This window comes from Salvelinus fontinalis, chromosome 38 (genome assembly GCF_029448725.1).
Source record: "Salvelinus fontinalis isolate EN_2023a chromosome 38, ASM2944872v1, whole genome shotgun sequence".
Taxonomy (NCBI): Eukaryota; Metazoa; Chordata; class Actinopteri; order Salmoniformes; family Salmonidae; genus Salvelinus; species Salvelinus fontinalis.
The window spans coordinates 7,024,241-7,040,193 of NC_074702.1; the positions used below are offsets into that span (position 1 = coordinate 7,024,241).

Consider the following 15,953-nt stretch of genomic DNA (forward strand, 5'->3'; position numbering starts at 1 on the left):
TTGAGAACCATATCAGGCAACACATTAAACCCAACATAGAAACACAAGGCATAGAATGCCCACCCCAACTCACGCCCTGACCAACTAAACACATACAAAACAACAGAAAACAGGTCAGGAACGTGACAAATTGGTGATAGTGTAACCAAGGTACTCCAGGCAGAGCAACATGTAGTTGGTGATAGTGTAACCAAGGTACTCCGGGCAGAGCAACATGTAGTTGGTGGTAGTGTAACCAAGGTACAGTCGTGGCCAAAAGTTTTGAGAATGACACAAATATTAATTTTCACAAAGTCTGCTGCCTCAGTTTGTATGACGGCAATTTGTATATACTCCAGAATGTTATGAAGAGTGATCAGATGAATTGCAATTAATTGCAAAGTCCCTCTTTGCCATGCAAATGAACTGTACCCCAAAAATACATTTCCACTGCATTTCAGCCCTGCCACAAAAGTACCAGCTGACATCATGTCAGTGATTCTCTCATTAACACAGGTGTGAGTGTTGACGAGGACAAGGCTGGAGATCACTCTGTCATGCTGATTGAGTTCGAATAACAGACTGGAAGCTTCAAAAGGAGGGTGGTGCTTGGAATCATTGTTCTTCCTCTGTTAACCATGGTTACCTGCAATGAAACACGTGCCGTCATCATTGCTTTGCACAAAAAGGGCTTCACAGGCAAAGATATTGCTGCCAGTAAGATTGCACCTAAATCAACCATTTATCGGATCATCAAGAACTTCAAGGAGAGCGGTTCAAGTGTTGTGAAGAAGGCTTCAGGGCGTCCAAGAAAGTCCAGCAAGCGCCAGGACCGTCTCCTAAAGTTGATTCAGCTGCGGGATCGGGGAACCACCAGTACAGAGCTTGCTCAGGAATGGCAGCAGGCAGGTGTGAGTGCATCTGCACGCACAGTGAGGCGAAGACTTTTGGAGGATGTTCTGGTGTCAAGATGGGCAGCAAAGAAGCCACTTCTCTCCAGGAAAAACATCAGGGACAGACTGATATTCTGAAAAAGGTACAGGGATTGGACTGCTGAGGACTGGGGTAAAGTCATTTTTTCTGATGAATCCCTTTTCCGATTGTTTGGGGCATCCGGAAAAAAGCTTGTCCGGAGAAGACAAGGTGAGCGCTACCATCAGTCCTGTGTCATGCCAACAGTAAAGCATCCTGAGACCATTCATGTGTGGGGTTGCTTCTCAGCCAAGGGAGTGGGCTCACTCACAATTTTGCCTAAGAACACAGCCATGAATAAAGAATGGTACCAACACATCCTCAGAGAGCAACTTCTCCCAACCATCCAGGAACTGTTTGGTGACAAACAATGCCTTTTCCAGCATGATGGAGCACCTTGCCATAAGGCAAAGTGATAACTAAGTGGCTCGGGGAACAAAACATCAATATTATGGGTCCATGGCCAGGAAAATCCCCAGACCTTAATCCCATTGAGAACTTGTGGTCAATCCTCAAGGGGCGGTGGACAAACAAAAACCCACAAATTCTGACAAACTCCAAGCATTGATTATGCAACAATGGGCTGCCATCAGTCAGGATGTGGCCCAGAAGTTAATTGACAGCATGCCAGGGCGGATTGCAGAGGTCTTGAAAAAGAATATTGACTCTTTGCATCAACTTCATGTAATTGTCAATAAAAGCCTTTGACACTTATGAAATGCTTGTAATTATACTTCAGTATTCCATAGTAACATCTGACAAAAATATCTAAAGACACTGAGGCAGCAGACTTTGTGAAAATTAATATTTGTGTCATTCTCAAAACTTTTGGCCACGACTGTACTCCGGGCAGAGCTACATGTAGTTGGTGGAAATGTAACCAAGGTACTCTGGGCAGAGCAAAATGTAGTTGGTGGTAGTGTAACTAAGGTACTCCGGGCAGAGCTAAATGTCACTGGTGGTAGAGTAACCAAGGTACTCTGGGCAGAGCTACATGTCGCTGGTGGTAGTGTAACTAAGGTACTCTGGGCAGAGCTAAATGTCACTGGTGGTAGAGTAACTAAGGTAGTCTGGGCAGAGCTACATGTCGCTGGTGGTAGAGTAACCGAAAAAGTTTGAGAAGCACAGCACTAAAACATCTCACCTTTCCACTAGGTGGCGGTAAAGATTCATCTGTAGTCCATTAGTGGCACAGGTCATTTAGGTTCCTGGGGCTTCAATAATCTCCTGGTTAGCTCCTTATATGTAGTCCGTTATTAATGATATTACTCTATGTATTTCAGACTAAGATAGTTTTGGTTTCATGTATCAGCGGGTATATATACACTGAGAGGCTGGGTTTCTGTACAGCACTTCGAGATATTAGCTGATGTACGAAGGGCTATATAAAATAAAATTGATTGATTGATTGATTGAGAGTACAACACATTAGGAACACCTGCTCTTTCCATGACATACACTGACCAGCTGAAAACTGGATTGATGTCACTTGTTAACTTGGTAATAGGTGCCAGGCTCACCGGTTTGAGTGTGTCAAGAGCTGCAACGCTGCTGGGTTTTTCATGCTCAACAGTTTCCTGTGTATCAAGAAATGGTCCACCACCCAAAGGACATCCAGCCAACTTGAAACAATTGTGGGAAGCATTGGAGTCAACATGGACCAGCAACCGTGCGGAACGATTTCGACACCATGTAGAGTCCATGCCCCAACAAATTGAGGCTGTTCTGAGGGCAAAAGGGGGGGTGCAGCTCAATATGAGGAAGGTGTTCCTAATGTTTTGTACACTCAGTGTATACCATATACAGTATATCATATCATGGTAGGTAGACCAACATTAGTCCCAGAGAAAGACATACACCTTATTTCCAGCATGGGTTGCACTGATCCTCATAGACGTAGAGTAGTCTAAACTGTGTATGATTCACATGGTGGCACTGATCCTCATAGACGAAGAGTAGTCCAAACTGTGTATGATTCACATGGTGGCACTGATCCTCATAGACGTAGAGTAGTCCAAACTGTGTATGATTCACATGGTGGCACTGATCCTCATAGACGTAGAGTAGTCCAAACTGTGTATGATTCACATGGTGGCACTGATCCTCATAGACGAAGAGTAGTCCAAACTGTGTATGATTCACATGGTGGCACTGATCCTCATAGACGTAGAGTAGTCCAAACTGTGTATGATTCACATGGTGGCACTGATCCTCATAGACGTAGAGTAGTCTAAACTGTGTATGATTCACATGGTGGCACTGATCCTCATAGACGAAGAGTAGTCCAAACTGTGTATGATTCACATGGTGGCACTGATCCTCATAGACGTAGAGTAGTCCAAACTGTGTATGATTCACATGGTGGCACTGATCCTCATAGACGTAGAGTAGTCCAAACTGTGTATGATTCACATGGTGGCACTGATCCTCATAGACGAAGAGGAGTCCAAACTGTGTATGATTCACATGGTGGCACTGATCCTCATAGACGTAGAGTAGTCCAAACTGTGTATGATTCACATGGTGGCACTGATCGTCATAGACGTAGAGTAGTCCAAACTGTGTATGATTCACATGGTGGCACTGATCCTCATAGACGTAGAGTAGTCCAAACTGTGTATGATTCACATGGTGGCACTGATCCTCATAGACGAAGAGGAGTCCAAACTGTGTATGATTCACATGGTGGCACTGATCCTCATAGACGAAGAGGAGTCCAAACTGTGTATGATTCACATGGTGGCACTGATCCTCATAGACGTAGAGTAGTCCAAACTGTGTATGATTCACATGGTGGCCTCCCGAGTGGCGCAGCGGTCTAAGGCACTGCATCAAATCAAATGTTATTTGTCACAAACACATGTTTAGCAGATATTATTGTGGGTGTAGCAAAATGCTTGTGTTCCTAGTTCCAACAGTGCTGTAATATCTAACAATTCACAACACACACAATACACACAACCTAAAAGTAAAATAATGTAATTAAGGAATTTTTTAATATTAGGATGAGCGATGTCAGAGTGGCACAGACTAAAATACATTAGAAAAGAATATAGTATATAAATATGAGATGAGTAAAGGAAATATCTGTAAACATTATTAGAGTGACGAGTGCTACAGGCGTCACTACAGATCCGGGTTCGACCAGGAGACCCATGAAGCAGCGCACAAGGAGGGTTCTGTCCTTGTCCCATCTCGCTCTAGCGACTCCTGTGGGGGAACGGGTTCATGAACGCTGACACGGTTTCCAGTTGTACGGTGTTTCCTACGACACATTGGTGCGGCTGGCTTCCGGGTTAAGTGAGCAGTGCGGCTTGGCAGGGTTGTGTTTCAGAGGTCCAAGAGACTCTCGACCTTCGCTTCTCCCGGGTCCGTACGGGAGTTGCAGCGATGGGACAGGACTGTAACTGCCAATTGGATATCACAAAATTGGGGAGAAAAAGGGGTAAACAATACAATTATTCACATGGTCCGACTAACACAGAGGAGAAACAGTGGTACCTCTTAAGAATGTTTGAGACACTCATTGTTGCCCCTCCCATTTAAAACACACACACACACACCTGAAATAGTTCATTTATGGCAGAGCAAGATAGATCCACAATCAAACTCAAGACATGAGATTTTACACAATAATTAATAGAAAGAAATTGCTACGTGTTCAGTAAATGTCAGCATGACAGTCAAAGTTTGACTTCATACTATGTCAGCATGACAGTCAAGGTTATTATGAAGTCAATGTCAGCATGACAGTCAAGGTTATTATGAAGTCAATGTCAGTATGACAGTCAAGGTTATTATGAAGTCAATGTCAGTATGACAGTCAAGGTTATTATGAAGTCAATGTCAGCATGACAGTCAAGGTTATTATGAAGTCAATGTCAGTATGACAGTCAAGGTTATTATGAAGTCAATGTCAGCATGACAGTCAAGGTTATTATGAAGTCAATGTCAATATGACAGTCAAGGTTATTATGGGGTCAATGTCAGCATGACAGTCAAAGTTAGTATGAAGTCAATGTCAGTATGACAGTCAAGGTTATTATGAGGTCAATGTCAGTATGACAGTCAAGGTTATTATGAGGTCAATGTCAGTATGACAGTCAAGGTTATTATGAGGTCAATGTCAGTATGACAGTCAAGGTTATTATGAGGTCAATGTCAGTATGACAGTCAAGGTTATTATGAAGTCAATGTCAGTATGACAGTCAAGGTTATTATGAAGTCAATGTCAGTATGACAGTCAAGGTTATTATGAAGTCAATGTCAGTATGACAGTCAAGGTTATTATGAAGTCAATGTCAGCATGACAGTCAAGGTTATTATGAAGTCAATGTCAGTATGACAGTCAAGGTTATTATGAAGTCAATGTCAGCATGACAGTCAAGGTTATTATGAAGTCAATGTCAATATGACAGTCAAGGTTATTATGGGGTCAATGTCAGCATGACAGTCAAAGTTAGTATGAAGTCAATGTCAGTATGACAGTCAAGGTTATTATGAGGTCAATGTCAGCATGACAGTCAAGGTTATTATGAAGTCACTGTCAGTATGACAGTCAATGTTATTATGGGGTCAATGTCAGAATGACAGTCAATGTTATTATGGGGTCAATGTCAGCATGACAGTCAATGTTATTATGGGGTCAATGTCAGCATGACAGTCAAGGTTATTATGAGGTCAATGTCAGTATGACAGTCAAGGTTATTATGAGGTCAATGTCAGCATGACAGTCAAGGTTATTATGGAGTCAACGGCAGTATGACAGTCAATGTTATTATGAAGTCAATGTCAGCATGACAGTCAATGTTATTATGGGGTCAATGTCAGCATGACAGTCAAGGTTATTATGACAGTCAATGTCAGCATGACAGTCAATGTTATTATGGGGTCAATGTCAGCATGACAGTCAATGTTATTATGGGGTCAATGTCAGCATGACAGTCAAGGTTATTATAGGGTCAATGTCAGCATGACAGTCAATGTTATTATGGAGTCAGTTGTAAATGAGAACTTGTTCTCAACTGGCCTACCTGGTTATATAAAGGTGAAATAAAAATCTAAAAATAATCATGTCAGTATGACAGTCAATGTGAGGTATTTGGAATATGACCTCATGGCTGTCTTTACATTAACAAAATATGTGAAGTAAAATGGGCCTCTGTTCGCCATCAGCAACTTTTCTGTTAAAAGGCTTTAATTTTCGATTTGGCTATTAAACACAACAAAAATGTCTATTAGATGAATTCTTGCAGGAGCATGTGGTGTCAGAGAGCAGAAGAATGGCCTGGTCCTCTGGCAGTTAGCACCACCAGGGGAAGCCCCAGAGACAGAGTACAGAGTACACAGCTGCTTGTTTTTATTCCTGCTCTCCCTCCACCTGCTCTGCCTGTTGTTATGGAAACGGCCTGTATGTGAGTGAAGGGGAATTTTCTGTCTGTTTCCCTGAGCTGAGGCAGTGTTTTTGCTACAGAGTTATGACCTCACTGTACATTTATCTGCAAGACTCCTTATGGACATCCAACAACAGGAAGGGGTGTGGACTCTGAATACTTCATCGGTTCTGGACATAAAATGACAGCCAACCATCCTCACTGCAGCCACATCTTCATATGGGATGCATGAGAGTTGGCAGCCCTGGGATGGTGTAAGACTGATCACATTCTTCTTCGTTAGTTTACAATAACTGCTCTACACAGGAAGGATGTGTTTTTTATGAAGAACATGTGAAACCAAAGAAAAAGCCTTTACCCACCCTGGATATATGTATGTTATGTTTATCTGACCCTGCCACATTGCTAGGCAACAGTGACTTTAATCACTATTCCATACATCTGCTGTGTAAGGGGAGGTGGACTCTGAGTCAGCAAAAGCTAACGTCAGGTCAGATATTTATTGTGCATTGTGTAAAAGATTTATCACATGCAACCGGTTCCAGTTTTCAAATATAACTGTCTCTTGTCTTTGACTCCTGACTCCTGCCTGCTGTGCTCCAGGCCTACTCCTGCCAGTACCATTCTCCTGGCCTGTCTCTTCTCCTGTCGTCCCTGCCTTACTACATTAGAGTCAAGTGAGCATTGACATGGCATTGAGTGAGCATTGACATGGCATGGGCACAACTTTCCATATACCCCACTGCTCTCACTATAGAGATACATGTTTAATAGGATCTCTGGGGCTCTGACACTCTGGGTGGTGTTCCACAGTCCAGACATACTGTAAGAGGACACTAACCTTGGATCAGGTCTTATTTTAGGGTCATTTAGTAACCATTTCTACTGAGTTTTTTATATATAGAAACAGCCTGTGTGTGAGCGTGAAGGGGAAGTTTTTCTCTGAGCTGCGGTCCACAACCAGACATGTTTGTTTTTGCTGCTTTTACTATCATGAGGCACATCATACATCACACACACTAACACGGAACCCAAACCAGCTGCGCACGTGCGCCATCGTGCGCTATCGTGCATAAATGTATTTTGCCCCCCCCCACACCAAACGCGATCACAACATGCAGGTTAAAATATCAAAACAAACTCTGAACCAATGACATTAATTTGGGGACAGGTCGAAAAGCATTAAACATGTATGGCAATTTAGCTAGCTAGCTTGCACTTGCTAGCTAACGTTAATTTGTCCTATTTAGCTAGCTTGCTGTTGCTAGCTAATTTGTCCTGGGATATAAACATTGAGTTGTTATTTTACCTGAAACGCACAAGGACCTCTACTCCGACAATTAATCCACACATAAAAAGGCCAACCGAATCGTTTCTAGTCATCTCTCCTCCTTCCAGGCTTTTTCATCTTTGAACTTATATGATGATCGCATCTAAACTTTCATTGTATTACCACGACAAACGGCCACAAAGTTTGTCTTTCAATCACCCACGTGGGTGTACCTGCTTCTATAAACCAATGAGGAGATGACTTTCAGCGCGATCTGCGTCAGAAATAGGAACGACTTCTATTTCAGCCCTTGGCGTCGCAGACGCTCGTTGGCGCGTGCGAGCGGTGTGGGTGAAATAATTGAATAACATGGATTTCAAAATTTATTTTGCTACATTTATTTTGCGATGCTCACGCACACGACGTGTCCGGTCTGATCAGCATGTTACACCAAAGAAACTTGACAACGAGTCAGGGTTGCCAGGTCTAACTAAATGTCTAGCACAATGACCACTCAAAACCCACCCAAAAGACTTGAAAACTAGCCCACATTTTTTTGGTTTACAATAAACTATTTTTCCATTATGTTATCGAGCCAATTAAGAAGAAATATCACCGTAACTTGTAACGACATTAGACGCTAAATTTGGTTTCCATCAAAATAATAATTATTGCAAACTGTGACATGACGTGATAAACTAATTTGAATATGTAGCAAGGGAAAATAAAATTTGACCTTATTAAACTCGCCAGATCCTTTTCCGTCAATGGATATCGATATAACTTGCTCTACTGCTATGATTAAGCAACAACGCATGAGGGGGGTATGGTATATGGCCAATATACCACGGCTAAGGGCTCTTCTTAAACATGACGCAATGCAGAGTGCCTGGATACAGCCATTTGCTGTGGCATTTTGGCCATATACCACAACCCACCAGGGGTTTCTTATTGCTATTATAAACTGGTTACCAATGTAAAAAAAAAACTGTCATACCCATGGTGTATGGTCTGATATACCAGGGCTTTCAGCCAATCAGCATTCAGTGCTTGAACCCAGTTTATAATTGTAAATAAATCCCTTTTGCGCATGTGCATAACTATAGATAAATCCGACAGGATAGTTTGAGTGATGAAAGTTGAACAGAGGATCTCGAAATCTCTGAGCAAGAAACACCTGGACAAGCTCAAAAAACGAATGTTAGGCTATGTTATGGCAATTGTGCCATTATTATGTGCCATGTGTTAAGACTACAAACAGTTATAAATGGCTCATTTCAATAGGCATAGGCCACAGACTAAGATCTGGGTTTAAGATTGTAATTCAACTTTGCCATGATTTTCTTAGATGCAGGTAGCCTATAAACACAAACGCTTCGTTTGTAAATTATGACTTAGTGTTGGAGTGTGCCCATGGTAATCTGTAAATAAAAAAACAAGAAAATGTTGCCATCTGGTTTGTTTAATATTGTAACGGCTCTCTTTCGGTGAGTGAGTTGACCAAGGCGCAGCGGGTGATGAATACATAATGTTTTAATGACAAGACGGAAAAACACGAAACGAAATACACTGGAATGATTAACAAAATAACAAAACGAACTAGTCAGACCTAAACTATGAACTTACATGAAATGAGGAACACATGAACAGGAACGACCGAACGAACGAGACGAGACAGTACCATGTGGTGCAAAATACACAGACACAGCGACAATCACCCACAAACAAACAGTGAGAACAACCTACCTTAATATGACTCTCAATTAGAGGAAAACGCAAAACACCTGCCTCTAATTAAGAGCCATACCAGGCAACCCAAAACCAACATAGAAACAGAAAACATAGACTGCCCACCCAAAACTCACGCCCTGACCATCTCACACATACAAAACAACAGAAAACAGGTCAGGAACGTGACAAATATAGGGAATTTGAAATTATTTATACTTTTACTTTCAATGGTTAAGTATCAAAAGTAAATGTAATTGCTAAAATATTAAAACCAAATACTTTTAGACTTTTACTCAAGTAGTATTTTACTAGGTAACTTTCACTTTTATTTGAGCAATTTTCTATGAGGGTAACTTAACTTTTACTCAAGTATGACAATTGGGTACTTTTTCCACCACTGTACATATATATATAACTTTGATTTTTCTTTATTTTTAAGAGTAATGCCATGACGTTCGTGGTGCAACATAGAACTCGCAATCTGCGACCAATACATTTTTACCTGCGACATTGTTTTCAAATTATATCAATGTTCGTGAAAATGACGAACATGTCAACTCTACTATGACGCTTCGAACACACCGACTGTGTCATTGCATCACTGCTGCATAACATTTTGCGCAGCTAGGCAACTATACTGATACTGATGCTGGTATCTTTTGCAGATGGTCGCATGCGGTTGGACACATGGAGGAGAGAATCATTTTCGCAGTATCCTCAAAACCGTGTCTTTTTGACACGACTGCTGACAGCTACAGGGACATAAACACAAAAAATACTGCTTGGAGACAAGTGTCCACGATAATAGGATTGGCAGGTCAGTTTAGTAGTGAGCTTGTGCTAGATGTGGCTAGTTAACGTTAGCTAGCTAGCTAACCTAGCCAATGAGGTGTGTGAAAAAAATAGTCATAAATTATTCTAGTTACTACGCCTGATAACTTTACCAAATAATTATGTTTGAAAGAGTGTGTATGTCAGATAAATAGTAATATAAATGGTAGATACTACTTTACCCCTGATAATTTGGTCAGATAGCTGTCTAATAACTATAGTTATGCTAGGTAATGGTTTGGCTTATCATGTTCATGTCTATGTAGAAGAAGAATGTAGGAGGAAGTGGAGAGGACTCAGGGACAGGTATCAGAGAGAGAGAAGGGCAGAGAAAGAGAATAAGAGGTCCGGTGCAGCATCTACATCATCCACGAGTATGACCACCACCGGTGCAGCATCTACATCATCCATGAGTATGACCACCACCGGTGCAGCATCTACATCATCCACGAGTATGACCACCACCGGTGCAGCATCTACATCATCCACGAGTATGACCACCACCGGTGCAGCATCTACATCATCCACGAGTATGACCACCACCGGTGCAGCATCTACATCATCCACGAGTATGACCACCACCGGTGCAGCATCTACATCATCCATGAGTATGACCACCACCGGTGCAGCATCTACATCATCCACGAGTATGACCACCACCGGTGCAGCATCTACATCATCCACGAGTATGACCACCACCGGTGCAGCATCTACATCATCCATGAGTATGACCACCACCGGTGCAGCATCTACATCATCCATGAGTATGACCACCACCGGTGCAGCATCTACATCATCCATGAGTATGACCACCACCGGTGCAGCATCTACATCATCCACGAGTATGACCACCACCGGTGCAGCATCTACATCATCCACGAGTATGACCACCACCGGTGCAGCATCTACATCATCCATGAGTATGACCACCACCGGTGCAGCATCTACATCATCCATGAGTATGACCACCACCGGTGCAGCATCTACATCATCCATGAGTATGACCACCACCGGTGCAGCATCTACATCATCCATGAGTATGACCACCACCGGTGCAGCATCTACATCATCCATGAGTATGACCACCACCGGTGCAGCATCTACATCATCCATGAGTATGACCACCACCGGTGCAGCCATGGAAGATGATGAAATGGTGAAAGCACCTCTGGATCTAGGACCACCTGAGATTATTATGAACCTCACGGAAGTGACCACTGAGGACCTCGTTGAACAGGATGTGGCCGTGGAGACAAACGAGGAGAAACACAGAGGAACAACGTCACACCAGGTGTCATCGGAGGTACCAGCCCCCAGATCCACTCAACTCATTTCAGCAGAGGCTCCTCCAAGCCGTCGAGAGGGATGCAGCCCAACCTGATGCTCACAGGGAGGATGAAGAGACCCTCTTTGCCATGAGCCTGGTGCCAACACTGAAGAGGCTGCCTCAGCAAAGAAAAGCAGCAGTCAAGGTTAAAATGTATCAGCTGCTTTTCAAAGCTGAGTTCAATGGTACGTTTTTTGATTTCTCCACAACACAGGTAGTGTCATAAGTGTTGCGACAGTGAAGTAAAGTAGGTCATTTTTACAGTATACTCATGTAGGCTAATTGGTATTTCAGATCAAAGTATTAATATGAGGCAAATGTATAGCTGTTGTTTCTAGGTAGATAATATCCCAAAACAAGTTTACTGTCTAAATATTTGCCTGTCATATTCATCTTTATCTCTGAAATACAAAATCCATTGAGTCAACAGCAAGTAATACCAACTTTACCGCACTTTTCCAATATTTATGCCTCTAACTAACTAAGCAGTATTTAGTTGAAATAAATCTCACCTTTTATGGTGTCATATTATGTTAAGCTTGTATGTGTTGTTTTTCTCTTCCCTTTCAGAAATGGAGTCAATTTAGCCGACCAGCTCACAGGAAGGACAGGAAGAGGAGAGGAAGAACAGGAAGATGAGAGGAAGGTCAGGAAGAGGAGAGGAAAGACAGGAAGAGGAGAGGAAGGTCAGGAAGAGGAGAGGAAGGACAGGAAGGACAGGAAGAGGAGAGGAAGGACAGGAAGAGGAGAGGAAGGACAAGAAGAGGAGAGGAAGGACAGGAAGATGAGAGGAAGGACAGGAAGAGGAGAGGAAGGACAGGAAGAGGAGAGGAAGGACAGGAAGGACAGGAAGAGGAGAGGAAGGACAGGAAGAGGAGAGGAAGGACAGGAAGAGGAGAGGAAGGACAGGAAAATGAGAGGAAGGACAGGAAGAGGAGAGGAAGGTCAGGAAGAGGAGAGGAAGGACAGGAAGAGGACAGGAAGAGGACAGGAAGGACAGGAAGAGGAGAGGAAGGACAGGAAGAGGACAGGAAGGGCAGGAAGAGGACAGGAAGGACAGGAAGAGGACAGGAAGAGGACAGGAAGGACAGGAAGAGGAGAGGAAGGGCAGGAAGAGGACAGGAAGGACAGGAAGAGGACAGGAAGAGGAGAGGAAGGACAGGAAGATGACAGGAAGGACAGGAAGGACAGGAAGAGGAGAGGAAGGACAGGAAGAGGAAGTACAGGAAGAGGAGAGGAAGGACAGGAAGAGGACAGGAAGGACAGGAAGAGGAGAGGAAGGACAGGAAGAGGAGAGGAAGGACAGGAAGAGGAGAGGAAGGACAGGAAGAGGGCAGGAAGGACAGGAAGAGGACAAGAAAGGACAGGAAGGGGACAGGAAGAGGACAGGAAGGACAGGAAGAGGAGAGGAAGGACAGGAAGAGGACAGGAAGGACAGGAAGGACAGGAAGAGGACAGGAAGTACAGGAAGAGGACAGGAAGGACAGGAAGAGGAGAGGAAGGACAGGAAGGACAGGAAGAGGAGAGGAAGGACAGGAAGAGGAGAGGAAGGACAGGAAGGGGAGAGGAAGGACAGGAAGGACAGGAAGAGGAAAGGAAGGACAGGAAGAGGAGAGGAAGGACAGGAAGAGGACAGGAAGAGGAGAGGAAGGACAGGAAGAGGAGAGGAAGGACAGGAAGAGGAGAGGAAGGACAGGAAGAGGACAGGAAGAGGAGAGGAAGGACAGGAAGAGGAGCGGAAGGACAGGAAGAAGAGTTGTCTGGTTGCTGTTTTGACCTTCCTCATTGTACCTTTCTTTTCACACATCAGTTCCCTTTAAATTCCGTCAATTCATAAAGTCATTTGTTTATAAAGTCTTAGGATAGCATTCATTATTAGAAATATATTAGTGTTACATAGATTTCTGAATTGACAAAATTGAAACTCATACGGAGTTTTCACAGATGCTCTTGGTCTCTTACAAGACTAAAGGTGAATATATTTCTTTCATTTAAAACCACTTGAAAACCAGGGTGTTGAAACTGTTTGTGAAGTTATGTTCCATCGACTGGTCCATGACGTCCAGGGGCCATTTGTTTGTTTAGCTGTGTTATGGCTACACATTATTTTATTTTTTTCAGAGACAGAGACACACACACACCTCTCCTCCACTCCTCTCTGTGCCTCAGATCTCCTGTGCCCTGCCCTCTCTCTCTTTATGGCCATGTCTGAAGTTCCCCTACTACGTCTAGGCTTTATGAGTAGTCCCTGTATCTGTCTGCAGGTGTGTCAAAAATACATGCTCTTGTTGTTCTTACAGATTACAGGCTACACATTCATAAATAAATAAAAAATCTATTGTTTTATTTTTTTAAACATTTTTACAACACACATACCTGTCATGTTCTTTCCTGTACTTGAATACTAATTAAATTATAATGTTTTCATAGTCAGTTGTTTATTAATATCTCATTTAGACTTAATCTGCTTATTTCTTCCCTACACCTTTGCAGACAAGATGAAAGTAAAAACACATTCTCTTCCTAATTAGTTTTTTTCCCACCTGTATTTTGTCAGGCCAGTGAACATGGTGGTAAACTGTACTATTTGTATGGACCCTAGGTTACCCTTTCCCTTTGTTATCATACTAACTATGTTGTATAACCTTAATTAGTGCTCCTGCTCACCTGATGTACCATGCCAGGTGTGTATAATACTGACGTTAGTGGGAGAGGGAAGGGGTTATTAAGGTGTGGTCTTTACTCCCAAATGTCACTTAAATATAACTTCCAAATGAAGAGAGACAATGATACATAAAGTCATCTGGGGAAAAATGCAACTTTATGGACAACGGTGGATGGTTCTTAAAATAACCTTTGTGTTAGGGGGCTCTTAAAAGAGCAGTTTCACTCCACGACATACTGCCATGGGACTTCACCTGCTGGCGATGAGAAGTAGGTGGTCAGCTTCTCCCTCACCTGGAGTGCCTGTCTGGGGGCGTTGTTGGCACCTGCCCTGGTGACATCAGGTAGGTGACCATTTGGTGTGCCCATCTCCATCCGGAGCGGCTCCTGGAATGACCTCCGCGGGTAGTTATAGAGAACACATGTGGCTTTCACGCAGGCATTGACATTTGAGGGGCTGAGACCAAGGACTCTCCGATACATTCTCCACCGGGTTGCCAGAATCCCAAAGGCGCATTCAACAACTAACCTTGCCCTGGACAATCGTTTGTTAAAGATCCTTACAGGCTTTGGCAATGGCAGCTGGCGTCCAGCGTAGGGCCTCATGAGGTTTGGTCTTAAAGGGAAGGCCTCATCGCCGACAAAGACGTGGGGAACAGGTCCCAGGTCTTCAGCCCCAGGGAGTGATGCAGGTGGTGGAATCTCCAGGGTGCCAACCTGAAGTGCCTGGCAGAAGGCAGAGTCCCGGAGGGTCCTGCCGTCACTTCCCTTGCCGTAAGCACCAACATCGACAACACGGAAACAGTAGATGTTATCTACTACAGCCAAGAGTACAACTGAATATGTACCCTTGTAGTTGTAGAATTGTGAACCTGAGCAGGGTGGAGCCTGGATTACTACATGTTTCCCGTCAATGGAGCCAAGACAGTTGAGGAAATTCCACCTCTCCAGGAACTCGACAGCGATGGCCCTCCAGTCTTCCTCCTTGGGGACAGTCATGTATTCACCAACCAGACAGTCCCAAATGGCTTGTGCCACAGAGGGGACAATGCCTGCCACCGTGGACCATCCAACTCAGAAGCTGAATCCTTGTCACGATCGTCCATGGGTGAGAGAGAGGACCAAGGCGCAGCGTGTGGAAAATACATCTTCTTTTATTTAGAAGAGAGAGAACACGAAACGAACACTATACATAAACTGAAACAAAACAACAAACAACTGTGAAGCTACAAACGTTAGTGCACACACAAGCTACAAACGTTCAACATAGACAACTACCCACAAAAGCCTACTGCCTATGACTGCCTTAAATATGGCTCCCAATCAGAGACAATGAATGACAGCTGTCTCTGATTGAGAACCAATCTAGGCAGCCATAGACATAACTAGACAACTCCACTTTACTCTGCCCCATACACATACAACACCCCTAGACACTACAAAACACATACATTCCCCATGTCACACCCTGACCGAACTAAAAAACATAAAGAAAACAAAGAATACTAAGGCCAGGGCGTGACAGTACCCCCCCCACCAAAAGTGCGGACTCCGACCGCACAACCTGAAATAGAAAGGGGAGGGTCCGGGGTGGGCCCCATCATGGCGGCGGCTCGGGTGCGGGACGTGGCCCCCACTCCACCATTGTCAATACCCGCTTTGGTAGCCTCCTCCAAATGGCCACCCTCCAAATTAACCCCACCGGAATAAGGGGCAGCACCGGACTAAGGGGCAACACCGGAATGAGGGGCAGCTCCGGACTGGCTGGCGGATCCTGGCTGGCTGG

The 15,953-nt window shown here is 43.8% G+C and overlaps 1 protein-coding gene across 2 annotated transcripts; it reads left to right on the forward strand.

Annotated features, from left to right (window-relative positions):
• The first annotated feature begins 10,852 nt into the window (after nucleotides 1-10,852).
• LOC129837687 (uncharacterized) lies at nucleotides 10,853-13,876 on the forward strand. Of its 2 annotated transcripts, none has more exons than XM_055904056.1 (2): nucleotides 10,853-11,688; nucleotides 12,074-13,876. In XM_055904056.1, the coding sequence occupies exon 2, from the start codon at nucleotides 12,288-12,290 to the stop codon at nucleotides 13,338-13,340; it is 1,053 nt and encodes a 350-aa protein (XP_055760031.1). In that variant the 5' UTR covers nucleotides 10,853-11,688; nucleotides 12,074-12,287; the 3' UTR covers nucleotides 13,341-13,876. Both variants share the same exon structure in this region, with proteins under 2 accessions (XP_055760031.1, XP_055760032.1).
• Nucleotides 13,877-15,953: the final 2,077 nt, after the last annotated feature.